Consider the following 26682-nt stretch of genomic DNA (forward strand, 5'->3'; position numbering starts at 1 on the left):
CCGATTTCAAAAGAAAATAAAAACGGGAGACTGTCGATAATATAGGAAATAGCGCCCCCTTCACTTCCGGAGTGCAATGGTCCCTTCCTGTTTGCTGCAGCGAGGTCCTTCTCGTTTTGTTTGGCAACTTCATTTACGCTAAAACACACACACTTCTCTGGAGGTTTTAAAAGATCAAACCTTAGATTTCAGTTTATTCCTCAGTGTAAAATTCAGATTATGATCAGATTATTTTACGCACAAAAAGTAAAACTGGAACATTGTATAGCTTAGACTCTTGAACTGATGACTTTCTATAATTGCTTCATTAATAATCCATTACTCTGTTTTATTGGGACGAAATATGAGACCAATTTTCCTTTGCCATTTTTCAAAATGGGAAAGACAAAAGAACATTTGATTCAAGGAGGCAGATGGAAGCAATCATTAGCATTAGCAGTTTAAAGAAATGGAACATCAGGCGGACCAGAGTTTATCCTCTAAGTCATTCCAGAAGACAAAATGTCCCAAAGCTTCCTGGAAGAGACACAGAGCAAACTTCACACTTTGTCCTACCGTCAACAGGTAGCTAGAATACGATCACTAACGTTAGCAGGAAGCTAGCATATCATCACCAACGTTAGCAGGAAGCTAGCATACATCACTAACATTAGCAGGAAGTTGGCATACCATCACTAATGTTAGGAGGAAGCTAGCATATCATCACGAATTTTAGCAGGAAGCTAGCATACCATCCCCAAAATAAACAGGAGGCTAGCACACTACCAACATTTGACCTGGACCAGAACCAGAACCAGAATGATGGTGGTGGTGCTGGTAGGAGTTTGTCCTGCAATTTCATTCTCGCTCTGTCCACCTGTTTTTGTGTCCTTGGGCAAGAAACTTTACCCACATCGCCTGCTGGTGGTCAGGGGGTGAACTGCATAAAGCTGCTGCTGCTAACAGCTGCTCTGGAAACATTTCTTCTCTCCAACAAGTTTTCCAATAAATCTGCTGAGTTTCTGATGATTATTTGAAAAACTACATTTATTATCCCTTTTGAAACTCAGCAGGAAAGTTTGGACTGTGGTCTGTTGTTGGTCCGTTCTGCCAAAGTGGAACGCTCTCAAACAGAGCATAGAGAAGAACAACGACCCAATTCATTTTCAGTGAATTCAGAAACTGTGCATGGAGAGGCAGATGGTACCACGGATCCTCCCAGCAACAAGGTCCAGGGGTCAAGGTTCAAGTCCTGCCAATGGATCATAAGCCTGGAGTTAAAAGGTTCTGGCCGCTGCTATCTCTGGAAGGATTTCAGTAAAGATGGCCGCTGCAGTTCTCTGTTTCCAGCAGTAAAGATGGATTGTAAAGTTGCAGAGAGCGACAGCACGGTCAGCACAGGAAGGAAACAAACAAACAGGAAGCTCAGCTAACAGCAGCGGCCGTTAGTGGACCGTTGGCTGCAGCGGATGTGATGCGTTCACTGACTCAGAGTGCTTTCAGTTCATTATCATCATTTTCAGCCATTGTCTATTTTTACCGTCTGCCTTCGTCTTCTTCTGCTGATGCTGAATTCACCACCTGTCTCACGTTGATGATGTAACAGTCGGCTAAAATGCGACTCGGCCTTCTGCCTGCAGACGCTTTGAAAACTTTGGGGTTTAGTTCCACATCTGGAAGAGGAACAGATCAGGTTTATCTTGAGAAAAGATGGGATCTGGTTGCGTTGTGCTTTGGCAGCTGGCGGTTCTCCTCACTCCAAAGTTCTCCAGGTTTCCAACATCAGATTATCTGCAGCTTCCCGCCGCCCAGCCGTCATGCTGCCTCTAAGCAGCCAATCAGAGCCCAGCTGCTGAGTCATGCCGCCATGTTGAGCTTTTCCAGCTGAGAAATTAGTTCAAAGCTTTGAAAACTGACAGAAAGGCAGATGATGAATTATTAATACGTTCTGTCTGAGTTTCTGCTCCGGTCAGACTCTAGTCTCTGTTCTCAACTCCAGCTGGGCCCCCTGGAGAGGCCCCCGGGCCTCAGGTTGGGAACCTCCCCGGTCAGCTGCAGAGTGGTTAGAAACGCAGCACCATGGAAACCGGCCGGCCAATGGGGGAGCGGGAAGCTGTTTACTGGGGGGTGTCCCGTTACCATGGTTCCGGGACAAACCTCCGTCAGCAGGTATTAAACTGGCGCCCCGGCGGAGCCCCGAGCCGCGGACACACACACGCACAGAGGAGCGCAGACTGTAGCGGGACTGGCGCAGACTGCAGGTGTCCGGTTTTGGTGTTTAAAGTTCTCCAAACTGTTTCCTTTGGGATCTAAAAGTTTCTCTTCAAGGTGAGTTTCTGGATTCCTTAGAGGCTTCTGGTTCCGAAGACCTGAAATATCTAAACTGATACTTTTACTGACTGTTACTTAGAGTCAAAGTGGTTTTATTAATTATTAATGCCATAAAAGTGGCTGCTGGGTAAAGACTGGCGGCGATCAGGATATAACGGGTAAAATGTCATGAGAAAAACCAAATGAGCAGATAATGTGAGTTAAGTCACATTTGAATATTTCCACCATTTTATTAGTATCATCAGTAGTTTCTAGTAGTTTCCAGCCGTTAGCAGCAGAGGAAACGCAGAGACGTCGCTGCGGCAGCGCAAAGATATGCGTCAAACAGGCATGCAGTCATTAAAACACTAAATGTTTCTCGTCTTCACTTTTAGCGGCCAGGTTGCCTCGAGGTTCGAGTCGGGTAGCAGAACCGAGCCCTGTGTGGCGCAGGACGGGGAGCCATGCTGTCTCTGAGCCCGGTGGGCCCCGAGGAGCAGCGGAGCTGCGGGGCCCCCTGCAGCTGCGGCCTGGATGACAGCCTGACCAACCTGCAGTGGCTGCAGGAGTTCTCCATCCTGGGGGCTCCGGGACCGCAGCAGGGCCAGCAGCAGCTGGGCCCCGGCGGCCCGGCCTCGCCCCTGGCCGGGGACCCGGCCTCCTGCAGCGGGTCACCGCTGACTCCCGGGAAGCCCACCGCGGCGGCCTTCAGCCGGATGCGGGCCCCGCCGGCTCTCGCGGCGCGCGGCCACTGCCCGGCCGAGGTGGATTACCGCAGCAACCCGGACATCAAGCCGCCGTTCTCCTACGCGACGCTGATCTGCATGGCGATGCAGGCCAGCCAGCGCAGCAAGCTCACCCTGGCCTCCATCTACCAGTGGATCACCGACAACTTCTGCTACTACCGGCACGCGGACCCCACCTGGCAGGTAGGTGCATGACGTCACACACACCTCACACAATCCGGACTGTATGCAGACCGACAGGCAGGATGTACCTGGAGGGGGGTGGGAGTTTATCTGGAGTCATACAGGAAGCTGATCACAGCGACCCCTGTTGGCCTAGAGGCCTTCTTGTACGACCCTGGGCGAGAGCCTTACAACCCCCAACAGAGTCAACTGATCAATTATTCCGTTAGGCTGAACCCTAATAGATAATAACAGATAACAAATAATAACACAAAGTAGATAACAGATGATAACGGATGATGACACACACATGTGTTATCATCTTGTTATTCTCTGTTATTATTTGTCATCATCTGTGTTAACAGATAATAACAGATGATTATTTAGGGAAAAGAACAGGAGAAAAGCGCTAGTCAAAGTGCCGTCATAGTTTTCCCCTCTGCATAATATCCTAGTCAAAGTCCTCCTCTCAGCAGGATGTCCTAGTCAAAGTATTCCCTGGCAGCAGGTTTCTGGTTAGACTCTGCCTCCCTGGGAATGATTGACGCGTCATTGGCTCAGCAGCTCTGACGCCTTGCAGCGTTTTTTCTTGTTGTCGGGCAGATAATATTTAACAGAGGTCAGAGGTCACCTTCTGGGGGTTTTCCTGCTCTGACTCAGAATGTCTCCCTGCAGAACTCCATCCGCCACAACCTGTCGCTCAACAAGTGCTTCATCAAAGTCCCCCGCCGCAAAGACGAGCCGGGCAAGGGCGGCTTCTGGCGCATCGACCCACCGTACGCCGAGCGCCTGCTCAGCGGCGTCCACCGGACCCGCCGTACGCCGCCGCTCCGGGTCCACCTGCCGCCGCCGAACGAGGAGCGCCGGGACCCCCGCCTGTCTGAGGGCGGCCCGCAGGGCCCCCATGCCCCGACCCCCAGCCGCCGCGGGACCAAGAGGAAGTCGGTGCTGGCATCCCGGAGCGGCGCCTTCGAGGCTACCCAGCACTGCAGCTCCCCGCTGCTCTGTGTGGACGAGCAGAGGGAGGCCGGGCCCCTGAAGGGCCCCTTCGACTGGGACGGCTTGTTGGACTCGGCCCTCAGGGGGGAGCTGAGTTTGGATGGGGGCGACTCTCTGAGCCCCATCATGGCCGCCGCCGACCCTCCTACACCCAGGAGTGGCAACGACCTGGACGAGGAAACCTTCCTGGCAACCGCTTTCCTGGAGACGCCCTGGCCGGAGGACGAGGACCGCGGCGACTTCCTGAGCGGCTCCACCGTCAACCTGGACCAACTGTTTGACCTGGGAGAGCCGCTAGCCCTGGACACTAGCAACCGGATGGAGCCGCCAGTCCTGGACGCTAGCAACCGGATGGAGCCGCTAGTCCTGGACGCTAGCAACCGGATGGAGCCGCTAGTCCTGGACACTAGCAACCGGATGGAGCCGCCAGTCCTGGACACTAGCAACCAGATGGAGCCGCTAGTCCTGGACGCTAGCAACCAGATGGAGCCGCTAGTCCTGGACGCTAGCAACCGGATGGAGCCGCTAGTCCTGGACGCTAGCAACCGGATGGAGCCGCTAGTCCTGGACGCTAGCAACCGAATGGAACCGCTAGTCCTGGACGCTAGCAACCGGATGGAGCCGCTAGCAATGGATGCTAGCAACCGGATGGAGCCGCTAGCAATGGATGCTAGCAATTGTCACATCTGAAGAAGGGGTCAGTGACTAAAGTGGCTGGGAAGCTGCAGGGAAACGCCTCTTCCTGTCCTGTAGACTCTTGTCCACGCCTGCTTCCTGGAGACGCCACTAGAGGAAGCAGGAAACAGACGAGACAGAGTCCAACATTAAAAACTAAATGAACAATATTTCTATAGTAAATCTGTAGTTTATAGAGTTGTAGTCAAATTTGTTCTGACATGTTTTGTTATTGATTTGTTATGAATGGGTTCATGTTCATAGTTCAATATTTTAAAATTCTGAGCTATGTTTCAGGTACCAACATGAACTAGTTCTCGTTCAGTGGCTCATAAACTGTATTTTCATACAAATTTCTAAATAAAGTCCATTTAAATAAAATCCTGCCGCTGTCATAAGGAAGCAGAAAAACAGCTGGAAACTCGTTCCTGAAAGATTCCAGGTTTTCCTAAAATCCTGGCTAAAGTTCCACAAACAGCTGACATGAGGACAGACTTGATCTGTGCTGCTGGACAGAGGTCAGAGGTCACAGTGTAACACCCTGACCACGCAGCAGACAACAAGTTTAATTCACAGACGGATCCTGAGAGGATGCTGTTCAGGTCCGACTCGGAGCTCCGTGTCGGTTGGCCTGGAGTCGGCTAAGGTGCTGCGCTAGCTATGCTGTGCTATGCTACGCTAGCTGTGCTAGCATAGTTGTCAGAGGAAAGACCTTGGAGTCAGCAAGGTGACGCTTAGCTAGCAGGAGTGTGTTTCCTCGGATTCCAGAGTTTTCCAGAGTTTTCCAGACTGTCATGGTGTCCAGCCTGATGTCTTCCTGCCATCATGGTGACTCTCTGTCAGCTGCTTCCTCTTCCCTTATTGGCTCAGTGGGGGGTCCAGCCCTCCCCCTCCCAGTGATGAGGTAACGATGACCTCACATCGCCGTCATGGTAACCTGAAGCAGGTGTTGCTCTGCAGGTAAGACGATCCTGCGGCTGAAATGCGACGCTGCAAACTGAAAGTTCTGAAGCAGGAAAGTATTCACACCCTCTGGAGTCCAGATGGATGTAAAATTCTGACCCACCATGATGAACGGGGACTGGATCATCCAGAACCTTTTGGACGAGCAGAGGTCCAGTTAGCTCATACTGGCCCTGGTTCTGGTTCTGCAGCCCAGCCCGGAGCACTGTACTGCTACCACCGTGTCTGCCTGTAGGTTCTACTGATAGTATTGGGTTCAGAACCGGGCCTCAGATTTGTTTTGTCCAACAGGTCGGGTTCAGAGGAAGCATTTGGATCAGAACCTCCGGCTCTAATCAGTGATCCAGTAACCTGGCACTGCGAGAATCATTGACCACAAATCGACCTCCCAGAACCTCCCAGAACCTCCCAGAACCTCTGGGCCCGGCCCGTTGGCGGCGCTGCCTCCTACTCGGACCGGACCGGCAATCATTAACCGGTAGGAATGCAGGGAGGAGGCTGGACCCGGCCAGAACCTCCAGAACCTCCAGCAGGAGGATTCAGCCAAACACGGCGCCGGTTCTGTTAATGATGGACCAGACCAACCTTCTCCTCCAGCAGAACCAGAACCAGCAGAATCTTCTGTGGTTGTTTCTGGTTGGTTCTGGTTCTGCTGGATCAGTTGCTGCCAGATTCCTCCTCCTGATTGGCTCCCACTCGGCCCGGTCGCCATGGAGACAGGCCGGATGGGGGAAGAATCTGGGTTTACTGGGAACACCGGCTTTAATGTGGACTGGGAGGACTGGAGGGAGGGAGCAGGGGGGGCGCTGAGCAACCTCCGAGTCCGCCAGGACCTGGTTCAGTTCTGGTTCGGTTTAGTCTCCCGCTGTGAGCGGGTTCTGGTCCAACAACAGAAAACGCATGGACTCCTTCTGTATGCTGTGTGGCGCCCCCTAGAGGATGTGTGAGGGAGCAACAAGCTGAGGCGTTTAACTCAAACAAAAACCAGAAATGAAAAATAAAAATGGCCGAACTAAACGGAAAAGTTCTTTGTTTTGTTTTTTGTTTATTCATTTATTTATGTATTTATTTATTTTGTTTTTATTTTATTTATTTATTTATTTTTACATTTTATTAGTAATCTTTGAAACATTGATATTGTACACAAACATAAGAAGAAAAGAAAAGAAAAAAATATATATAAATAAAATAAAATATGCCAGGGGGGATTTTATACATACAGTGACAAGAAAATCATCTAGAGAGAATTACAAGATATTAAATTTGCGTAATAAATTTACAATTTCCATGGCTTTTGGATTATTAGAAGACATAATGAGATGATTGTACATATTGAATTATTTAATCAAGATGATGAACTTGCTCTTATGTATAAATAATTTAGCAAGAAATAAAATTAGGTTGACAACAAAAAAAGAATCAGTTCTTCTTGTCAGAAGCAGCAAAGCCAAGAATAAGAGTTTCATAACTGAGAAGAGTTTGAGGATAAATATGAAGAATAAGGTTCATGATTTGGTCCCAGAGTTTCTACTTAAAGCTCCAAAACAAACGATTCTTGTCTTCAGCCTGAGAGGGACAGGAAGAGCAAAATGGATCAATATTTGTCTTGAATCTGTTTGGTTGGGCAGCATCTCAGTCACGTCTTTAACTTTGTTAGTAAAGAGTTTATGAGGCAGAAACCAAACCGTCTCCAGGTGGGACCATCAGGAACCGGGTCCAGCAGAACAGGTTGAGAAATGATCCGCTGCTGGAAAAGGGAACAAATTTTCTGGTTTTTGGATTTAGACACCACACAAATTTTAGCAACAGAAGAGTCCATTAAATTGTCTGAGGCGGTTCTGGTTTCTGATTGATGATGCCGTTCAGAACCCTAACCGGGCCAGAGGGAACGATCGGATCCAGCAGCTTCTGGAAACTTAAGATGAGACAGAAATTCACTGTAAGTGAACAATGACTCTTGGTTATTAAACAGCTGCCTTACATACATTAGATTATTTGTTTTCCAGTAGTCAACATAGAGACGTTTAATCTTGTATAAAATGTCCTTATTATGCCAGATTATACATTTGTGAGGAGAATATTTGTGCTTATAGATCCAAACATGGTTTGGACAGTTTGACTGGGATTTTCTCAGGATTAAAGTTACAGAGCAGAAGAAAATCAACTGAGAGAGAATCTAGAATTAGGACTGAAATTAAAACATGAGGCAGATTGACAGGTTTAATCCATCAGACCTTTAGAGTTTTGTTTAAAGTAGAAAAGTCCAGGAAATTTAAATCCCATATCAAGTGGGTTCATGATAACAGACTTTTTAATGTAGCAGATTTTGTGCTTCCAAAGAAAACTGAATAATAATAATAACTGGTCAAAACTTTTACAGGTGCTGATAGGGGTAGGGTTAGGGTTACCCTAACTAGTTACCCAAAACAGTGTAGCATCATCTGTTAGTTGGCTTATTAGTATATTCCTGTTGCTATGGCGATACCCTGAAAGGAGTCGGCCGCTAGGAGGAAGAGAAATGGAGGAAGAGAACGAACTGCCTGACGCCTCCAGGTAACTGAAATCTAGAGGAAGTTCCAGGTTTGAACTTTATAGCCCTGTTGCCATTAGCATAAAGAGTTTGAATAGCTTTAATGAAGACGGGACCGGAAAAGGTGAGTTTAGATCATTTCAAACTGATTTCTGATCGGTGGAGAATCTGGAACAGTATCTGAGCTTTTGGGTTCAGTTAAACTGAAAAACATAACATTTGATATTCAAACTGAAGAAATCCAAGAAGTAGATAAGAATATAAGAAGCTTTGCACAAGATACAAAAACAATATTTCATGTAAAATAATTGATTTGATTTGATATTTGGTGGATTATAGTTTAGTTTGTCACTTAAGACATGTTCAAGGAGTAATGGGCTCTTTGCTCCTCAGCTTCCGCGTTCGGGGAAAAGCGGCTCAATCGTTTCCAATCTATTGAAAAAGGCTCTTTACACTGGGTGTTAGCAGGGCTTGTCCAAGGTAACAATTAATGATGAACATCGATCCGAAGCCCCGACAATAAGCTGGAGAAAGGTTTTAAGATGTTCGCCTCGTTATACGTTCACAGATAAGAAGGTGAGTTTTACTTTAAACTTTGTGGCTAACATTAGCTTTAGCTTATGCTAGACATTTTTCTTATAAAAATGTGCTATTTAAGTGTCTAAACATTTTTCATCCATTCTAACGGACAATGTTTTTACCTTGTTTTCAGTATATTACGTGGTTTATTGTCGTTAGTGTCAGAGACCAAGTAACGGGGATTTTACGGTTCAGGCTTTTTGCTTCTGAAGCCTGAGGAACAACAAGCCCATAGCTTAACAGTAGAGCAGCTCTGGTGTCGGAGTTCTAGTTCAGCTGATGGTTCAGGTTCAGTTGTTGCTTTTAGAAAAATATGGCCGTGTTCCTTAAGGTCTCCATGTTATTTCGCTTTATTAGTTTAGCATGTTTCTAGTGAAGCAGGACGGTGTTTCCAGCAGTCTGTACAGGCGGGTCAGTAGCTCGGCTGTCTGGCTCTGGTCTGCTCTCTGGTTCCCATAAACTCTTTCAGGCTGAATACAGAAGTGATTCCATGGAAATAACACAGGAGGCTCCTTTACCTTCTGCTTTAGGCTGAACAAGTTGATCCGGAGTGAAGTGAAGGCTGTAAACTTTGCTGTGCAGCGTTAGCTTTAACTGGTAGCGACGAATATTTACAAACCACCGTCTTCTTAATTCAGGACTGTTTGGAAATCCATGAAAACTTAAAAGCCCTTTATATTAGGAAGACAATAATGTTCATAGTATAGTTTTATTTGCGTCTGAAATACGACTTTGTCTTTTCTAGCTGTCATGGTAACTCAAAGCGGGGAAAAAAGAGAGCCGCATTTGCGCATGCGGTTGTGACGTCAGCGCGGCAGGTGCAAAGAGCCCATTGAGTGAAAAACAATATAATTAGATGTTGCATTTTCTTGTTCAATACTCATATTTGGAATGAAACACTTCTTTTCGTTAGATAGCTGTGTTCGCTTTATTGCTAACGTTCAGGTTATAAACTTCTTCACTTCCATTGGTTAGAACAGTGTTGCCTATACACAAGAACTCGCTCTCACTGCCCCCAGTGGACAACAGCAGTACAACATGCACATAAACAGAAAGTGACAGGATACAGAACTTGCCACTGTACCTTTCAAAGTAAATTAGAAAACATGGACACAGACCACAAAGTAACTCAAAGATAAGTTAAGATGAGAACATATTCTAACATTAGATCTATAATATCTAAAAAAGAGCAGTGAAACTGAATACATATTTTAACGTCCTTCATTAATTTCAAATTTTGTCCCAGAACTGTCTTAAATATATTATTTTGAAATAATTGTTTCTATATTTTTATTAATGTGTTAATAAAAGCAGAGAGTGTTCGGATGCAGATTTCTGACTTGATTAAAACATAAATTCATGTTTTATTTTCTTCAGATTTTCAGCAGATGAGAACTGAAGCTGACTTTTCGCTTCCGGTCAGCTGACTCTTCTTTTCCGGTCAGCTGACCTGCAGCTGTGTTCTGTCACATGACTGCGCTTCTTCCGCTGACCCCTCCAGCTCCAGTTAGACCAGTAAATCCCCGAGCAGTTCTTACTGGGATTCCTGGAGAACATCTGTCTCTGCTGTTTCCGGCTCCAGGAGTCCGAACCGGACCACGACCGGACCTGTTTCCGGGGGTTAGTTTGTGCCGAAGGAACCTCCAGGTAGGATGACCCGTGGAGCTCTGAAGCGGTTTCTGTGGGAAGGTGAGAAACCGGAGTCAAACCGGATTCTTCCAGAAACGGACGGGTTTTAAACGCAGTCCGGCGCAGAGACGCCACAGGGGCAGAAACAAGTCAGGGGTCAAAGTTCGCATCAGCAGAGAAGTTAAGACAAGAGTCCGCCATGATGGCTGCTTCACGGGAAAAGCTCAATAAAACAAGGAGGTCGCTGGTTCTGGTGCCGGTTCTGGAATCCAACAAAAGCTAGAGACGAACCCTTCTGGATCAGGCAGAACCAGACAGCCTGTGTAGATGGTTCAGGGTCCAGCTGGATGGGTTCTGGTTCTGATTGGCCCGGGGTCGGTCCAGGATGGAGCAACAGGCTGTGTGGCTGAGTCCGGACCGGGACAGAACCAGTACTTTCCTGCTGGTTGCGACCCGTTTCGTCATGAACAGAATCGGTACTGTCAGGTTCTTGAGACGTTTGAGTTTGATTTATGTGAACCGGGTCTTTAGGTTCTGGTCCGATGTTGGGAACCGGGTTCCTGTCCAACTCTGCGCTCCTTTGATGCTGAAGCCATTTTATTTTATTCACCTTTAATGTTATAAAATGGAAAACCTATTAAAAATCCTTCGGTTCTGATTGAAGTCTGTAATTTGGTTTTATTCTTATTTATTTTATTCCTCCACTGGTTGTCTTCTGCAGCTTTTCTGTATATTGTTTCTGTTGCTTTCATCTTCTTTTAATAATTCTAAAAAAGCTTTCATTTCCGGCAGAGCGGAGCGTCTGATTGGCCGAGCCCCCTGCAGATCGGAGCGTCTGATTGGCCGAGCCGCCGGGCGCCAACATGCCGTCCAACAAGTCCGTGTCCGACGCTCCCATCATCCAGTTCACCGACTGTAGAATCCTGAGGGAGCACAAGCTGCAGAGGTACTGTCAGGGTCAAAGGTCAAAGCAACGTGGCCTGCTTAGATCAGTGTCAGGTATATCTGTACTAAACTGGCTAAATATAAGATACCTGATAACTCCGTCGGCGCCTCCTACAGGAATGGGTTGTTCCAATACTTCATTTTTTTTTTTTTTTTCTTTCGAAAAATTTTTATTGTTACTGTAAACATTTAAAAACATTACATTGTTGCAATTATTCAGAAATTTCTAAAAACTTTCAAATTCATCAATTTAGGCTAAAAGAAGCTAAGAACAAGAATTATAAAATACAAAATCTCTGTGTGTTAAAAGTTGAGCAGGACCGGGGTGACTCCCTCCCAAGTCCGGAGCCGTCCCGTCCTTCCAGACAGCGCTTGGTGCTCAGAGGGGATCCCGCCCTAAAGCTCCTTCCCTCCTGCCTCACCCGGAGAGCCAGGCCGCCGCTGCTTGGACCTCTGCTCGTGGAGCGCCGGCTCCTTCGTCCACGGAGGCGCAGGCGATTCTTCTTGGTGGCTGTGTCCTTGGCGCGCCACCTGCAGCCCTTGATGTTCCTCTTTTGCTGCTGCCATCCGGATCACAGCCACGGGGGGCATCTGCCTGCGCCTGCTCACCAGCAAGTTTCTGGAGGTCCAAATGGCGTCTTTGATGGTGGCTGGGGTGAGCCACCTCTCAGCGAAGTCTTTTTTAGTCATTTTCTGCTGGCTCACCCCGTACAGCACTAACTGTGCATGGAGGACCTCCCTTGCTGGCAAGTGTGGGAATTGCAAGGAGCCGGCCTTCGCCCACAGGTCCACAGCAGCGCTGCACTCCCACAGCAGGGGCCTCACCGACTCCGGCGCGCCACAACCGGGTCGGGGGCAGATGGACGTTGCAGACATGCCGCGTGAGTGCATAACGGCTCCGACCGGCAGGATCCCATGAGCCACCATCCATGACATCCTGGAGTCTGTTTGGAAGGACGGGACGGCTCACGTTGCGCCAAACGGTGGAGGCGTCTCCGTACAGGAGGCCGCGCACTGGAGTCACTGGTTCCCGGTCCTGCACAACAGGGGCAATAAAACAATTAGTTAAAATCTTGTTCTCCTCTCCTTCCAGTCCAAAATGTTCTAAAAATTTCCGAATAAAAGCATATATAAGAGAAAGGTTAAAACCTACTGGGGTTCTAAAATCTCTTATTTTTAATTTTCTGTATCTTTTTCTGTCTAAAAAGTCATACCTGTCTTGTTTGTCATTAAAGCCATAAATATTTAAGAGGTTAAAATCCTGTCCGTTAAAAGTCAGATTTGCTAAAAGTGCTCGTCCCTCTCTCACCACGGTGCTCCCCTTCACCAAGATGTGCGGGTTGTTTATTAAAATGGCCACGCCGTCATTTTTATTTCCATTGGAGCCGCTCCATATAGACGGCCGTGGCCACAAGTCCTGCCACCGGGTGTAAGTCTTTAAAAACGGGAGTGAACATTCTTGTAGTAAAACCACATCTGACTGTACGGAGGTTAAAAAGGATAAAACACTCTGGGCTCTAACTCGCGACTTCACACTTCTAACATTGATGGTTGAGAAGGTGAGAGTCATGAGTATGATGGCTAAAATCACGTACGACATTTTAAAGGATTAAAGACAAGATAAGACTAATTTAAACCCATGTTAAAAAACGGGCGGTCATTAAAACAAGGCGGGTTCAGAGACTGTCCTGTGAACAGAGCTCTTCCTTCCCACATGGTGGTGCAGGTCGGGTTGGAGCTCCATTCCCCCTTCGGACTCTCGGTGTCGGCCGTCTTTCTAAAGCCGTTACCTTGTTTGGGTCCTCCGGGGTTGATTGGTGAGCAAAGTCTAGGAACGAGACCTCATTGGATGAGCCAGCGAGGAAGGCTTTGGATTCCTCTCCGAAAGAACCGAAGAGTTCCTCCAGCCTTCCTCTCTTCCCTACCTTGGGGGTAAGGTCGGGAGGTGACTCAGATGCCGGCCTCTTAGCCAGCTGGGCGTCGGGGAGGGGGGCATCATCGCTGCTGTCCGTCTGTTCCTCCTCAGAATCCGAGCTAGCTCCGCCTTCGGTTAGCATCTCCCCCCCCTCACTGGATGTTTCGGTCTGGGGGGGGGCTTCCTTCCCCTCCCCGCTTCCCGCCCTCTCCTCCTCTCCTCCAATCAGAGGACCTGGCGGGAGATTTGAATTTTCCGACCCAGCTGAGTCCACTTGCTCATTAGCCGTTTCTGTTGGCGTCTCTTTTCCTTTTTTCAGTTTATTTGCAAACGACTTTGGACAGTCTCTGAACAGATGATCCTGTCCACCACACAAATTACATTTCCGCCCGTTCCTACATTCATCAAAAGTGTGTCCCACTTCTCGACATTTACCACAGAAGACTTTCTCACAAGTTTCGGCCAGATGACCATGCTCGCCGCACTTCCGGCACAGTTTGGGTTGGCCTTGATAGTGAATGTAGCCTCTGTTCTCCCCCAGGACTATCATTGAGGGGAGATGCTTCAGGCCCTGGAAGCCTTGGGGGTCTTCCCATTGTTTAATGGGGACCCGCCAAGCACAGTTCCAGATACCGTCCACATCCCGCACCTTCATAGCCTGGCCTCTCACAGTGCAGTATCTACCCAGCCACATACAGATGTCTTCAGCACTGACAGTCTCATTGAACATCCTGACAATCACCGTTTTCAGGGAGTTGTCAGTCAGTTTCTCGACGTCAAAAGCTGAAAACTGGGTCTTAGCATTTTCAAACCGTGTCCAAAATTCCTTAAGAAGTGCGGCAGAGCAAAAACTTACGTCATATCCTTTGTTGAAAGGCAGGGTAAGGATACAATTCAGGTCATCTGGCCGAAACTTCAGCACCTGTTGGATTAGTTTTCTGGAAAAGTCCAATCTTGTTACTCTATTTTCTTCTTCTCTTTCTTTAAATAAAAATCGAACACTGTGGTGCCTCCGCATGCCGGCATGGCTAGCCGCCATGGTGGAGGCACCACCAGTTAAAAGTTTAAAACCTTTACTAAAACCAATAAATAGTTAAAAAAAAACACCAATAAATACAAATAAAAGGTAAAAGATATTTTCCACTACTTAGTGGTCAATATCTCACCCGGGGACGAAATTTACTGAACCTCAAAATCAGTGGCAACAGCCAAGTCACAAAGACTACCGCTATCACCACCCAAAGGAGGGGACCGCTGTCTTAGCCAAAAGGCCGAGAAGCGATCCAATACTTCATGGTTCAGGAAACCTTGAAGAGGTTTTATTTAGGCCAATCCGACTCATAAACAAGCTCCGACACTAAATGTATTCAGAACCCAAAACTTCTTCATGGTTTTAGTGAGCTGTTCTCTGTTATTGATAATGTTTGGATATTTTGAAACTGGAGGACGGGTAACCTGGACGTCCTTTGTCTCTGTAGGGAGGACCTGTGGGTCCGGGACGGGAAGATCCTGGACCCAGAGAAGCTGTTCTTCGACGAGCAGGGCTACGCCGACTGTCGCCTCGACTGCGGAGGCGCCATCGTCGCCCCGGGCTTTATCGACGTCCAGATCAACGGTGAGGGACGCGTCCCTCAAGAGGACGGCCGGGGGACGGACGCTCAGACGTCTTCTCTCGTCCCGCAGGAGGCTATGGCGTGGATTTCTCCCAGCCCTGCGAAGACGTCTCCGCCGGAGTGTCTCTGGTGGCCAAGAAGATCCTGGAACACGGCGTGACGTCCTTCTGTCCCACCCTGGTTACGTCTCCGCCCGCCGTCTACCACCAGGTGGCGTCCTCCTCTGGACTGGAGAACCTGAAGGTCCAACGGGTCCAACGGGTCCTGCTGCTGGGTTTAACATCCTGAATGTGTTTCAGGTTCTGCCTCAGATCAACGTTCACAATGGAGGACCTGATGGAGCCGGAGTCCTGGGTAAGACCAGAGGGCAAAGTTCAGTTCTTGTTTTTGATGTCTTCTGGGTCCGACCGGCACCAAGTAGAGCAGAACCTTCTGAACAGTGTGGCAGGATTTTAAACAGGTCCACAGAGACAGAAACCAGTAGAATTTCCTGCCATCCGGTCTTCAAGGAGAACACCAGTTTTTAGGGATTCAGGTCTGACTTTAACTAGGCCATACTAACCTATGAAGCCCATGATGAGCAGAAATGAACCCTGTTGGACCCCAGGGCGATCCATGTTGTCTGCTGCTTGTCCAGCCTGTCCCCCATGGACAGACTCCTGTCTCATGTCCCCGGCGTCCAGGGTTCCACCTGGAGGGTCCGTTCATCAGCTCGGAGAAGCGGGGCGCCCACCCGGAGCGGTTCTTGAGGACGTTCCGGTCCGGAGGGTCGGACGACCTGATGGAGACCTATGGCAGCCTGGACAACGTTGCCATGGTGACGCTGGCTCCCGAGTTGCCCCACAGCCAATCGGTGGTCAGCACTCTGCGGCAGAAGGGCGTCACTGTGTCTCTAGGTGGTTCTCCCTGACCCCACGGTTCTGGTTCTGGTGAGTCGGGTCAGCCGTGTGACGTAGAGACGCTGTTTGCAGGACATTCGGTGGCCAACCTGTCCCAGGCGGAGGACGCCGTGCGCCACGGGGCCTCCTTCATCACCCACCTGTTCAACGCCATGCTGCCGGTGAGTCCCAACAGAACCGGGGCTGGTCAGGACCTGGCTCGGTCAGGAGGTTCTGACCCTACCCTCTCTCTACCTGGCCCAGTTCCACCACCGCGACCCGGGCATCGTGGGTCTCCTGACCAGCGACCAGATCCCGGCGGGTCGCACTGTGTTCTACGGGATGATCGCTGACGGGATCCACACCAACCCGGCCGCCTTGCGCATCGCACACCGGGCGCACCCTTCAGGTCCGTTCCGGGACGTTCTGACCGGACCCGAACCAGAGACGTGTAAATGTCCAGGATGTGTGTGTGTCCCTCAGGGCTGGTGCTGGTGACGGACGCCATCACGGCCATGGGCCTCCCTCCGGGCCGCCACACGCTGGGCCAACAGGTCGTCCAGATCCAGGGACTGCACGCCTACGTGGCAGGTCTGCGTCTCCCTCGCCGCTGCCGCCGCCGCCGCCATTAGCTGCTGAGCAGGGGAAAAGTAGTTGACCCTTCCGGATTCCTCCTGCTTTGGATGTTTCATTTTATTGATTAAAGTCAAGGACAAATTTTAAAACAATTTCGGAAATATTGATCTAGCTTCGAGGCTGGCCTAGTCAAAGTCTGGATATAAATCAGACTGAGATGGTACGTCATGACCTTAATCAGGTTGAATCAGCCCTCCCATTTGTCTGAAAGAGCAGGGTCAAAGGTCATCCACAGTGATGTTAGTCAGCTGTCAGATTCTGTTTTTAAGTGATGAATACTTTTTCACAAATTAGTTGAATTTAGGAGTTTTTTTTTCTTTAACAAGTGAAGTTATCAGGTTAAAGCCGCTATCTTTGTCCCGTTAAAGTTAGTTTAATCTGAAACCAAATTATTTTCCTTTGGAATCAATAAAGGGCTTCTGAATTTGAGCATTTAGGTTAGGTTAGGCTAAACTTTATTAATCCCATAGGGAAATTGAGGTTATCTGTTGCTCACACATTAATTCACATCCACACAGCATTAAAATCCTACAGCTGGAGACATCCATAAAAGGTAGTTCATCCCGCGAATCCACAAATCTATTAATGCTGACTTGCATTAGCAGATTTAGGCTAATCGTCCACACAAGAACAAACTTATCACATTCACGCAGCACCGACCAGTGAGCAACAAACGTGCAGCCTCGCTCACGCAGGCTCAAAAAGAGAGTTTTTTCCGTTTTACGAAGCAGCAGCAGAAATCTGAAAGGGGCTGAAGTACACAGCAATACTACACATTGCTGTGTGTTTGTAATTATTCCCAGTTGATCCTGTGGGATTAATGTGAGTTAGCCGATTAATCTCCTGGACGAGCCCCCAAAACCGTCACAGCACAGGATCAGCATGAAAACCTGGACTGGACTGGAAGACACAGGAACCCTGAACGATACAGATTACCATATCGGACCGGACCAGAGTGGAAAGAATCTTTGGTTCATCTGAAACCCGGACCTGTCAGCAAGCTGTCTGCTGATTGGATGATGTGTCAGTTAAACTGGCACATGCATAAACTCTGTGGTTCAGGGTCAGGTCAGAGGTCAGGGGGCAGAGTGGAAATGTAAATCAGCAGGCGATCACAACTCTGTGTGTTTCAGGCACCAAGACGCTGAGCGGCAGCATCGCCACCATGGACATGTGCGTTCGCCACTTCAAGCAGGCTGCAGGTCAGTTTGCCGCCACTTCCTGTTTCCATGTTGCTGCTGGTTCTGTTGCGATACCGGGCTGCCATACTGGGTTACTGGTACTGCTTCATTTGTGCTAATCATTTCTTTTCAAAATGTGCTGAAACGGATCCATTGTTCTGGTCTGTGATGAATGGAGCCAGCACCTCAGCATGATACCTGCCCTACCGTGCATCACAGCCTCTTCAGGCCCTGAGACGCTCCTCCACCAGAGCCATGGGGTTGGGCTGAGCTCCAGCTGCTGGTTCTACAGAACCTGTTGGTTGACTGTGCCCCCTCAGACCCCGCCTCTGACTCCGCCTCTTTGTCGCCCCCAGGCTGCAGCGTGGAGGACGCCCTGGAGGCGGCGGCGCTGCATCCGGCCCGGTTGCTCGGTATCAGCCACAGAAAGGGCAGCCTGCACTACGGCGCCGACGCAGGTCCTTTTCTCCCTCTGGACGGTTCTGGAGGTTCTGGAGCCGCTCTAACTGTGTTTGTCTCCGTGTCACAGACCTGGTTCTGCTGGACGACGGGCTTCGGGTCAGAACCACCTACATCTCTGGAGAGGAGGTCTGGAGGGCAGAACTATAGAAGAAGAAGAACCTGTGTGCCTTCAGATTGATTCTTCTTATTTTATAAAGAACATGGTTCTGGTTCCGGACCGGTACAGTCTGTGGTTCTGTTGCCAGCGGTTCTCCACCTGATGTGGCCAATATGGCGTCCAAAAAATAAAAAATAAGAACTTTATCAACTTTATTTTTATTGATCTTTATTTATAAAAGTTGCCTTATAAATACATGTCATTGTTTCACTTTACAGACTAAATTAAAATTTGCTAATAATTTTTAATCTTGATGTTGACCAATAGGAGAGAAGCTGACTGTGAAGCCCCGCCCACTTCCGTTTCCCATTTTATAACTTTACATGTGAAGATCCAGTACCAGCTGCTGGGTATTTATATACGCCTTTATATTTTCAAAGGCTCATACTATGCCGTAAAATAAAACGAGTCCTTACTCTTGCATATCATTATATCAATATTTTATTCAATTCATTATTCTGTAAGGTAATTTTATTTCTATAGCACATTTTCAGTAACAAGGCAATTCAAAGTGCTTTACATGAAATAAAAAGAAATGCAAACAAAATAAGAAGCCAAAGAAAGGAGCAAAGATGTAATAATGTTGATCCAAAGGATATAAACTAGATACTCCTGACCGGGTCGAAGATCCTCTGGTCTGATTCCTTTTCTGGGTTGGAAGAACAGGAGTCTAAAAAGTCATTTAATTTACTAAGGTAGTTTTTCTACCTCAGCAATTATATTAGCTGATGTAAAACTAAAATATGAAGTTTGTTGCAATAGATACAATAAAACAGTTGACAGAAAAGGCAGTGATGAAAAATCATTTTTTAACAATATGTTTAATAATATAGAATAAAATAGAAGAGAATAAAATAGAACAGAACAGAAGTACTTTATTCATCCCAGCAGGGAAATTATTTCGCAGTTACAGCTTAGAGACAAGACACAATAACAACCGCCACTGAGTAGCAATGTAGACAAAATAAAAATAAAATATAAAATGCTGTCAGTATAAAAAGCAGCTTAGAGCAGTCCTTGCAAGGATTCAAAATGCAGAAACAGTATGTATATGTAAATATATGTACAGCAGTGTGCCACAGTGCATTGTGTGAAATTGGACTGATTAGTGCAGAACAATGATTTAGCTTTTATTGTACAGTGAGATGGCCTGTGGCAGGAAGGATTTCCTGTATCTGTCCCTACGACAGCGGAGCTGGAGCAGCCTATGTGAGAAGGTGCTCCGCTGTCTGTCCACTATGTGGTGGAGAGGGGGCTGTTTATTGTCCATCATAGACAGAACCTTCTTCAGTGTCCTCCTCTCCACCACAGTTTCCAGGGACTCCAGCCTTAGTCCCAGTACAGAGCCAGCTTTCCTGATGATTTTCTCCAGTCTATTAGAGATATTCTCATCTCTATAAAAATGTCCACCTCCTAAAAGTTTAAACTTTATTTCCTTCAAACAAAAAATTACTTGGCACCGAGATGTGCCCTGCTTGGTGCGCATGAGCAGTTCTTTTTCATCTCATATTTCTGTTTAATCAGTTTATTAACAGGAAACACAATTTATTTGACATTATTCTTATAATTCAGCCCAGAGGAAACGATGATGGCGATCATCATAGATTATTTCCTTGTTTCCGGATTCGCTGCGAGATGGCACAGCGTGTGACCTCTGACCTGCGCCATGTGGATCTGTTAGTCCTGCCGTGGACGTGGACTGCTGGTTGGTTCGTCTGTGGACCTCATCGGTGATCCAGGATGTGTTTGAGTGAGTAGCCAGACGTATTTCAAGGGAAAATGTCTGCTAAGACTAGCCGAAAGGAAGCGCATGCTGCTAGCTTTAGCAACGGGAACAAGCTAGCTTCAGAGAACATAAATGGATAATAGATTTTACTGAACATGAAAGTTTCCTCCCTCCACAGCAGGAACCAGACCCTCAGGAGCAGAAACGCTCGGCGCTGCTGCTCGTCAAACACCGGAGCTGCGAGGACAGAACCAAAGATGGCGACCTGGTCCTGCTGCAGCTGTGATCAGGCTGGTCAGCCTGGCGGCTGAACGCAGCTTCTTCCCCGATGGACTGAAAGTCTGGCTCAGCGGCTGGGGGCGGAGCCTAAGCGACGGTAAACATGGCCGCTGCTCCGAGTCCAAGCGGTGAACCTGGTGACCTTTGATCCATTATTGACCTTTGGTTCTTGGTGACCTTTGATCTCCTGACTTTAGCTGCATTTAGCCTGAATGAACTGTTAGCCTCGCCATCAGTGCGACCAATCAGGTCACTGTTCCTACTCTGCCATTGCGCTCAAAGCAAGTACATATTTGGTCATATTTCCTTCCCCATCAGCACCTCTGATTAGCTCAGTGTGGTTGTTGACGCTTCCTGCCCTCTGTTGCCAGTAGGAGGCGCTGCTGCACTTCAGGACTGATCTGATCGTTTCTCTTCCAGCTTATTTTCCGTCTCCTGAGACGCTGCAGGAAGTCGAGCTTCCCATCATGTCAAACATCGAGTGCAGCGCCACGTACGGCTGCGTCACGCCCAACATGATCTGCGCCGGGCCGGACTTATGAGATAAAGGGTTCTGTGACGCAAGTCTGGTTCTGTTCTCCTCTGGGGTCCGGTTCACTCTGCTGCTGGAGACAGACTTGTCTGGAGTGTCGGTGACCTGTCTGACCCGTGTGCGGCTAGCGCTGAGCCTTGGTGGCGCTCAGCGCTAGCCGCTGAGTTCAGGCCGGTGTGGCTAGCTTCGCTCAGCGTTTCGGCCCGGTTCCCTGGAGTCTACAGCCGGGTTTTCTGGTACCGGGCGTGGATCGACAGCCAGGCCCATCGGGACCGACCCGGTTACGTCACATTCTACCAGGCGTCCGGCGTGTCTGCGACCCACTGGGGGTCCGCGGCCCTCGTGTTGAGCCTCCTGCTGGGCGTCTGGCTGAAAACGGCTGCAGGTGATTCATGACCAGATTCATTTAAACTTTGTGTAAAATGCACTGTAAATAATCTGATTCATCCAAGAAAAGCTCTTGTATTTATTTGAGTAAAATCTAAAATCAGTAAACAGTGTTTCACTTTTTCAGTTTTTTTTTCTAACTTCCTGTTCTCCAGAAATGAAAAAAAAAAAATCACAGTGATCTTCTGAAGTTTTCTTTAATTCCATTTTCTGGTTTTAAATTGAAACATTAATTAGATTTTTAAAAGCATAAATCCTCCAGGACAAGTTTGAATCCCTGGAGTAAATCCTGAATCCGGTTCCTGCCAAGTTTTCCTTCCTGCCGGCACTCAGCCCAGGAAGGTGGAGATGAAGACACTGGTGTCCAAGTTGAGGGTGGCGTGCCACCAGCGGTCCGGGAAATACAGAACCTGACGGACCAGAGAGGGATCGGTTAGCACCGACGGAAAAACCCCGAAGGAAAACTTTTGGATGAACCGAGGCCGGCTGACCTCTCCGGGTCGGACCGTGCACTCCAGCGGCGCCTCGGCCTCCGGCAGGTCAGGGTAGATGTCGGTCAGCCAGGACAGGGTGGTGCGGTTCGGGTGGAAAAGAGGCTCCCGGTCCGGCGGGTAGAGGAACCAGCGCTGCGGTGCCGAGGGAACGACAACGGGACTTTATTTGATCAGGTCCAGAAAATGTTTATCAAACGATAAGTGAAATGTCGCTGCGTCATCGTTGTCATGAATTTTGTAGATTTTCACAGAACAGCTCCTGGTTTCCAGTTAAAATGAAGACTGGTTGCCATGGCAACATTAACCAAGACTGAGATGAACAGCAATAAATCGGTTTACTTAGCTTTAATGCTAACAATATGGGTTAGCCTTGGTCTAATACTACTATGTTGTGTTAACATGCTAATGCTAGCATAATACTAATGAGCATGCTAACACCTCATACTAGTGTGCTAATGCTAACAGCAGCTAATATTTTTTCAGACCTGGTGAACAGAATCATCACGTGTCGGTTGCTCACTGAGATAAAAGATTTCACTGCTTAGCATTAACACAGCAACACGAAGAGTTAGCTTCAGCTAAAGCTAATGGCTAATGCAGTGATTCTTGGCCCCAGAACAGAAGTTTCCACTGTTTGGTTCATTTTCTGATTCTGACAGAATATTTCAGTGTTAGCATGAACATTAGCATGCTAACGTTTTGGACTAGATATGGTGCTGCCCAGTAGAACCTGAGAGGTTCTTCCTGTGTCTCAGCCTGGCAGGTTCTTCTTCTGAGCCTGGTTCAGGAGACGAACCGGAACCCAGTCAGAACCAGAACCGGTTCTGTTACCTTCCTTCCATAGATGACCTCAGAGAATCCCGGTCCGTGCCAGTGGAACGGGACTCCGGTTCCCGGACCTGAGGGCCAAACAGGAAGCGCATCTGATCAGAACTTCCATCAGAACCTCTGGATCAGAAACAAAAATAAAATAAATGAACAAAATGCATAAAAACATAAACTACTCGTTTATTAAAACGGATTCAGACTAAAGGTTCTGATCCGGTTCTGCTGTCAGTAATGGACCAGTGGTTCTGATCCAGCAGATTGGACAGAACCCCGGAGGTTCTGGAGAGGAGACGATGGTTCTGACGGATCCAGGATGATTTGGACCGTTTGTTATGGACTGATGAGTCCAAAGGGCGGCTTGTGGGCCGTTTGTGGCCCGTAGCAGGTCCGGTCCGGTCCGGTCCCCTCCCACTGACCAGCGATGCCGAAGCTGTAGGCGGCGCTGCGGCCTGGCAGGAAGTACGGCGGCGCCCGGTACCGGTCCAGAAGGTTCTGCCACTCCGTCAGGTTGTTGTCTCCAAAGAAGTACAGCGTCTCTGCAGAGGATAGGAACCGGGTCAGAACCGGGTCTGGTACCGGGTCAGAACCAGGCGGGTCCGACTCACCGCTGCCCAGTGCGGCGGCGTCCTGCGGCCTCAGCAGTCGATCCACGTAGTCCTGGAAGGCGACGTCCACTGACGGGAGAGAGAGAGTTAGCCGGGGTCAGAGGTCAGAGGTTGGCCTGGTTCTGACCCGGTTCTGACCTTTCCTGTAGGAGTGGGTGTTGGCCGTACTCAGCCTGACGGTCAGGGAACCGTACCGCTGCAGCAAACTGGACCTGGAGCACAGAACCCGGAACCGCTGGAGACGAAACGCCAGATAAAAAAAAGATCTTCATCATCATCATCATCATCATCATCATCATTACCCCCCTCGGTACCGTGTTGTCGGTCACGCCTCTGATGATGACGGGTCGGCTGAAGGCAAACCTGCAAACAGAACCAGTGGATCAATTTGGACTCCAGGTTCTGGAGACTTTAACAGAACCAGCTCTGGATCTACCTGGTCGGCTCGGTTCTGCTGAAGACTAAACCCAAACTGCTCAGTTAGCAGCTAGCATTAAGGTTCTAATGAAGCATCGGAACCAGATCTGGACCTCAGTGTTACGGGTCAGCTGTTCTAACTATCTGTGCTGCCCATCGATCCGTGCTACCTGGTGGTGATGCTAACGTTGATGCTACGTCACGTTCTGCTGACTCAGCAGGTTTCTTATCCTACCTGTGGAAGTTTTGTCTCAGGTTTTATTTCATTTATTTTACACCGTGTTCCAAATTATTAAATTGGATTCAAGAGTCGTAAAGATAAATTTTTTTGTGGTGCTATTAAATTTATAGATGCTATTGTGTGTCAGGGCTCTTTGAATCACTATAATTATTTCAGAGATCTGGTTGATTAGTTTGTCTGGTCAATGAAAGGAAATCTACTTAAGAAGGATGTTCCACATTATTAAACAGGCCACAGGTTTCAAGCAACATGGAAACAGAAAGAATCTCTGCTGATGAAAATCATCAGATAGTTTAGTGCCGTATGACAAGATATGAAAACTCGAGATATTTAATGAAAACTGAAGTGTTATGGTTCTGTGAAGAGATTTGTGGCTGATTCAGAACAAAGATGGTTTTACAGATAAAGGCAGAATGAGGAAAGTTTCTGTTGGACACATTCATCAGATTCAGAGAGCAGCTGTTAAAATGTCCTTACAGCAGCAAACAGTTATTAGAAGCTGCTGGAGCCTCAAGGTGGAGGATCCTCCAGAGGCTTGTGGTGCAGGAACCTACTATTGGGCCCCTAACCAGAACTCACAGGCAGAACCGGTCCCAGTGGGCCCAGCCGGACATGAAGATTCATTTTCAAACAGACTTGTTCACTGATGACTGCTGTGCAGCCCTGGATGGTCCAGATGGACGCAGTAGTGGATTGGTGGTGGACGGCCACCACGTCCCAACAGGCTGTGACGTCAGCAAGGAGGTGGTGGAGTCATGCTGCGGGCCGAATCATGGGGAGAGAGAGAGAGAGCTGGTCGGCCCTGATGGTGTGAAAATGACCTCAGCAAAGTATCTGGACTTTCTGACTGATCACTTTCTGTCATGGTTCTAAAAGAAGAGCCGAACCTTCGGTAGCAAAATCATCTTCATCATGACAATCCACCATCTGATGCTGCCAGGAAAACCACTGTGTCATTGGCTGCTATGGGCATAAAGGGGAGAAACTCATGGTGTGGTCACCATGACCTCTGACCTCTACCCTACTGAGAACCTTTGGAGTTTCCTCCAGCAGAAGATCTGAATCCAGTTCATATCAACCAGCAGCTCTGGAAGGTTTTCTGACATCCTGCAGAGAAATTCAGCAGAAACTTTCCACAAACTCACAAGTTCAATGGATCCAGAATTGTGCTGTGATAAAGATAAAGAATTACTTTATTCATCCCAGCAGGGAAATTATTTCGCAGTTACAGCAAGAATTTTTTATACACAGATTAACACACGACGGAGCTGCGTCTGCAGGCAGCCAGCTGAGCCGGCGCCATTTTTGAAGGAGGACATGCTGCAAAGGTCGTCGGGACCGGGAGTCGAACCCGCGACGTCCGCGGGTCTAAGGCCTCCAAATGTGGGGCGTGCTAACCCGCTGCGCCACCACAGCACGCCTCTTACATATCAGAGAGTTAACATGGAACTGGGTCTGTTAAGATGGTTCTGATTGAAATAGCTTTTGATTTTACTACATGTGAACACTTAATGCTTTATGATCCATAAAATGTTTAGAAAATCTGCTGTGCATAATAATTTGGAACATTTTGAGTTTTTTATTTTTGAACAAAATCCTGTTCTCATAAGGAGCTTTGTTCAGTAAAATTAGATTTATACTGTAATAGTTCATGACTTGAAAATTATACTGACCGTCATTTGCATTGAACATTTAGGAAAATATGAGAAAATATCACTTGCATAATAATTTGGAAGATGGTGTATATTTGGTTTTCATTAAGCTGCTGTATTACTTCATGTTTTTAGTTTACAGTACTTTACAGCAGCTTGTAAATATATTTATAGCTTTAGTTTGCCGTCTGCAAAGTCGTTACTGTAAACAAGTTATTGTTAATCTGGATAAAAGAAGTTGTTTTATGGCTATTTTGTCCCTATACTTTAAAATATTTTAGTTTAATTTAATTAAACTTTGCTAAATAGACGTTGGTAGCGACACTATGTGGGATTGAAGCTGTAATAGCCGTGTAATATTAGTGTATATTAATCATATCCCATCATTGTGGCCGCTGCTGCTAACAGACCCAATGCAGAAAGAGTCACTGATCGGTATTAGTCTGTCTGTTTGCTGCTTTAATGTCCTGAAAAATTTAACCTTTATTAAGAGAATAAACTACATTATATTATTTTAAAATAAATGAGTTCTTTTTTTATTAATCTTTTTTTCAAATTTACTTGTAATTTTTGTTGTTTATTTTTAACTTTTAAATATATTTTCCCAGTTTTATTCAATCAAGGATTTATTTTTAATTAATTAATTGGTCAGTTCCTCTCGATTCGATTCGGTTCGGTTACCTCTCCAGGAACTGCTGCCGCGAAAGTTCCGACCCGTCCAGAACCTCGATGGAGCAGCCGCCTTCATCCTCCAGGCCGGAACCTTCCGGCTGGGACCTGCGCAATACAGCGGGCCGTTATTAGCGAGTCGACCCGAACCGAGCCCGGCGTCCCGGTTCCATGGACCCACCATCCTCCGTCCTCCGCTCCCGCGGTCCAGACCAGCCACGCAGCCACAAACTGGACCGCTCCGAACCCCATCCAGCTCCTAACCGGCAGCTAGCCGCGGCTAATGCACTTCCGGGTTGGCAGCCAATCACAAAGCGTCAAATAAATTCGACCCATGGCGCATTCACGGACACCATGAAAAAAACAGAACTCCTCAGTTCCAGGGTAACTGGGTTTTACGAGCTCATAAACTGAACTTCCGGCTGGGATTAAAAATATTTTTAGTAATATAGATTAGAGGTATAGGTATTATTAAATAGTACTATAATTAATA

At 47.7% G+C, this 26682-nt stretch overlaps 5 protein-coding genes across 8 annotated transcripts; 3 read left to right on the forward strand and 2 right to left on the reverse strand.

Annotated features, from left to right (window-relative positions):
* Positions 1 to 80: 80 nt before the first annotated feature.
* LOC102235861 (forkhead box protein J1-A-like) lies at positions 81 to 5246 on the forward strand. Of its 2 annotated transcripts, XM_023348643.1 has the most exons (3): positions 81 to 2307; positions 2685 to 3218; positions 3873 to 5246. In XM_023348643.1, exons 2-3 carry the CDS (start codon positions 2754 to 2756, stop codon positions 4884 to 4886), a joined length of 1479 nt encoding a protein of 492 aa, XP_023204411.1. In that variant the 5' UTR covers positions 81 to 2307; positions 2685 to 2753; the 3' UTR covers positions 4887 to 5246. The 2 variants fall into 2 exon arrangements, with proteins under 2 accessions (XP_023204411.1, XP_023204412.1); XM_023348644.1 differs by lacking the exon at positions 81 to 2307 and having other exon boundaries at positions 2399 to 3218.
* Positions 5247 to 10364: 5118 nt separating this feature from the next.
* amdhd2 (amidohydrolase domain containing 2) lies at positions 10365 to 18513 on the forward strand. Of its 3 annotated transcripts, none has more exons than XM_023348679.1 (12): positions 10365 to 10632; positions 11365 to 11518; positions 14911 to 15047; positions 15116 to 15255; positions 15345 to 15399; positions 15729 to 15941; positions 16017 to 16105; positions 16188 to 16332; positions 16407 to 16514; positions 17693 to 17761; positions 18097 to 18198; positions 18270 to 18513. In XM_023348679.1, exons 2-12 carry the CDS (start codon positions 11436 to 11438, stop codon positions 18347 to 18349), a joined length of 1221 nt encoding a protein of 406 aa, XP_023204447.1. In that variant the 5' UTR covers positions 10365 to 10632; positions 11365 to 11435; the 3' UTR covers positions 18350 to 18513. The 3 variants fall into 3 exon arrangements, with proteins under 3 accessions (XP_023204447.1, XP_023204445.1, XP_023204448.1); XM_023348677.1 differs by having other exon boundaries at positions 10365 to 10590; XM_023348680.1 differs by lacking the exon at positions 10365 to 10632 and adding an exon at positions 10731 to 11048.
* LOC111611606 lies at positions 11828 to 14904 on the reverse strand. Its single transcript, XM_023348676.1, has 2 exons — positions 13443 to 14904; positions 11828 to 12553 (listed from the first exon to the last, which is right to left on the reverse strand). Exons 1-2 carry the CDS (start codon positions 14469 to 14471, stop codon positions 12200 to 12202), a joined length of 1383 nt encoding a protein of 460 aa, XP_023204444.1. The 5' UTR covers positions 14472 to 14904; the 3' UTR covers positions 11828 to 12199.
* Positions 18514 to 19647: 1134 nt separating the features above from the next.
* On the forward strand, positions 19648 to 21405 carry LOC102234570 (mastin-like). The gene is made up of 3 exons (XM_005813837.3): positions 19648 to 20109; positions 20264 to 20461; positions 20785 to 21405. The coding sequence occupies exons 1-3, from the start codon at positions 20100 to 20102 to the stop codon at positions 20904 to 20906; spliced, it is 330 nt and encodes a 109-aa protein (XP_005813894.1). The 5' UTR covers positions 19648 to 20099; the 3' UTR covers positions 20907 to 21405.
* Positions 21406 to 21461: 56 nt separating this feature from the next.
* On the reverse strand, positions 21462 to 26488 carry jmjd8 (jumonji domain containing 8). Its single transcript, XM_005813841.2, has 9 exons — positions 26371 to 26488; positions 26202 to 26297; positions 23525 to 23573; positions 23349 to 23445; positions 23211 to 23279; positions 23022 to 23141; positions 22609 to 22676; positions 21775 to 21909; positions 21462 to 21693 (listed from the first exon to the last, which is right to left on the reverse strand). The coding sequence occupies exons 1-9, from the start codon at positions 26439 to 26441 to the stop codon at positions 21613 to 21615; spliced, it is 786 nt and encodes a 261-aa protein (XP_005813898.1). The 5' UTR covers positions 26442 to 26488; the 3' UTR covers positions 21462 to 21612.
* Between the last annotated feature and the right edge of the window lie 194 nt (positions 26489 to 26682).

This window comes from Xiphophorus maculatus, chromosome 16, assembly GCF_002775205.1.
Source record: "Xiphophorus maculatus strain JP 163 A chromosome 16, X_maculatus-5.0-male, whole genome shotgun sequence".
Taxonomy (NCBI): domain Eukaryota; kingdom Metazoa; phylum Chordata; class Actinopteri; order Cyprinodontiformes; family Poeciliidae; genus Xiphophorus; species Xiphophorus maculatus.

Excerpts from the sequence above, each read along its gene's own strand:
- LOC102235861 (XM_023348643.1), top strand. The coding sequence starts at position 2,754 with ATGCTGTCTCTGAGCCCGGTGGGCCCCGAGGAGCAGCGGAGCTGCGGG. Across the intron at positions 3,219-3,872 it reads ACGCGGACCCCACCTGGCAG|AACTCCATCCGCCACAACCT; the intron begins GTAGGTGCATGA and ends GTCTCCCTGCAG.
- amdhd2 (XM_023348679.1), top strand. The coding sequence starts at position 11,436 with ATGCCGTCCAACAAGTCCGTGTCCGACGCTCCCATCATCCAGTTCACC. Across the intron at positions 15,048-15,115 it reads TATCGACGTCCAGATCAACG|GAGGCTATGGCGTGGATTTC; the intron begins GTGAGGGACGCG and ends CTCGTCCCGCAG. Across the intron at positions 18,199-18,269 it reads GCACTACGGCGCCGACGCAG|ACCTGGTTCTGCTGGACGAC; the intron begins GTCCTTTTCTCC and ends TCCGTGTCACAG.
- LOC111611606 (XM_023348676.1), bottom strand. The coding sequence starts at position 14,471 with ATGGCGGCTAGCCATGCCGGCATGCGGAGGCACCACAGTGTTCGATTT. Across the intron at positions 12,554-13,442 it reads CTCCCGACCTTACCCCCAAG|GACCGGGAACCAGTGACTCC; the intron begins GTAGGGAAGAGA and ends CCTGTTGTGCAG.
- LOC102234570 (XM_005813837.3), top strand. Across the intron at positions 20,462-20,784 it reads GGGGCGGAGCCTAAGCGACG|CTTATTTTCCGTCTCCTGAG; the intron begins GTAAACATGGCC and ends TTTCTCTTCCAG.
- jmjd8 (XM_005813841.2), bottom strand. The coding sequence starts at position 26,441 with ATGGGGTTCGGAGCGGTCCAGTTTGTGGCTGCGTGGCTGGTCTGGACC. Across the intron at positions 26,298-26,370 it reads GGAGCGGAGGACGGAGGATG|GTCCCAGCCGGAAGGTTCCG; the intron begins GTGGGTCCATGG and ends TGTATTGCGCAG. Across the intron at positions 23,142-23,210 it reads CGCCGCCGCACTGGGCAGCG|AGACGCTGTACTTCTTTGGA; the intron begins GTGAGTCGGACC and ends TATCCTCTGCAG.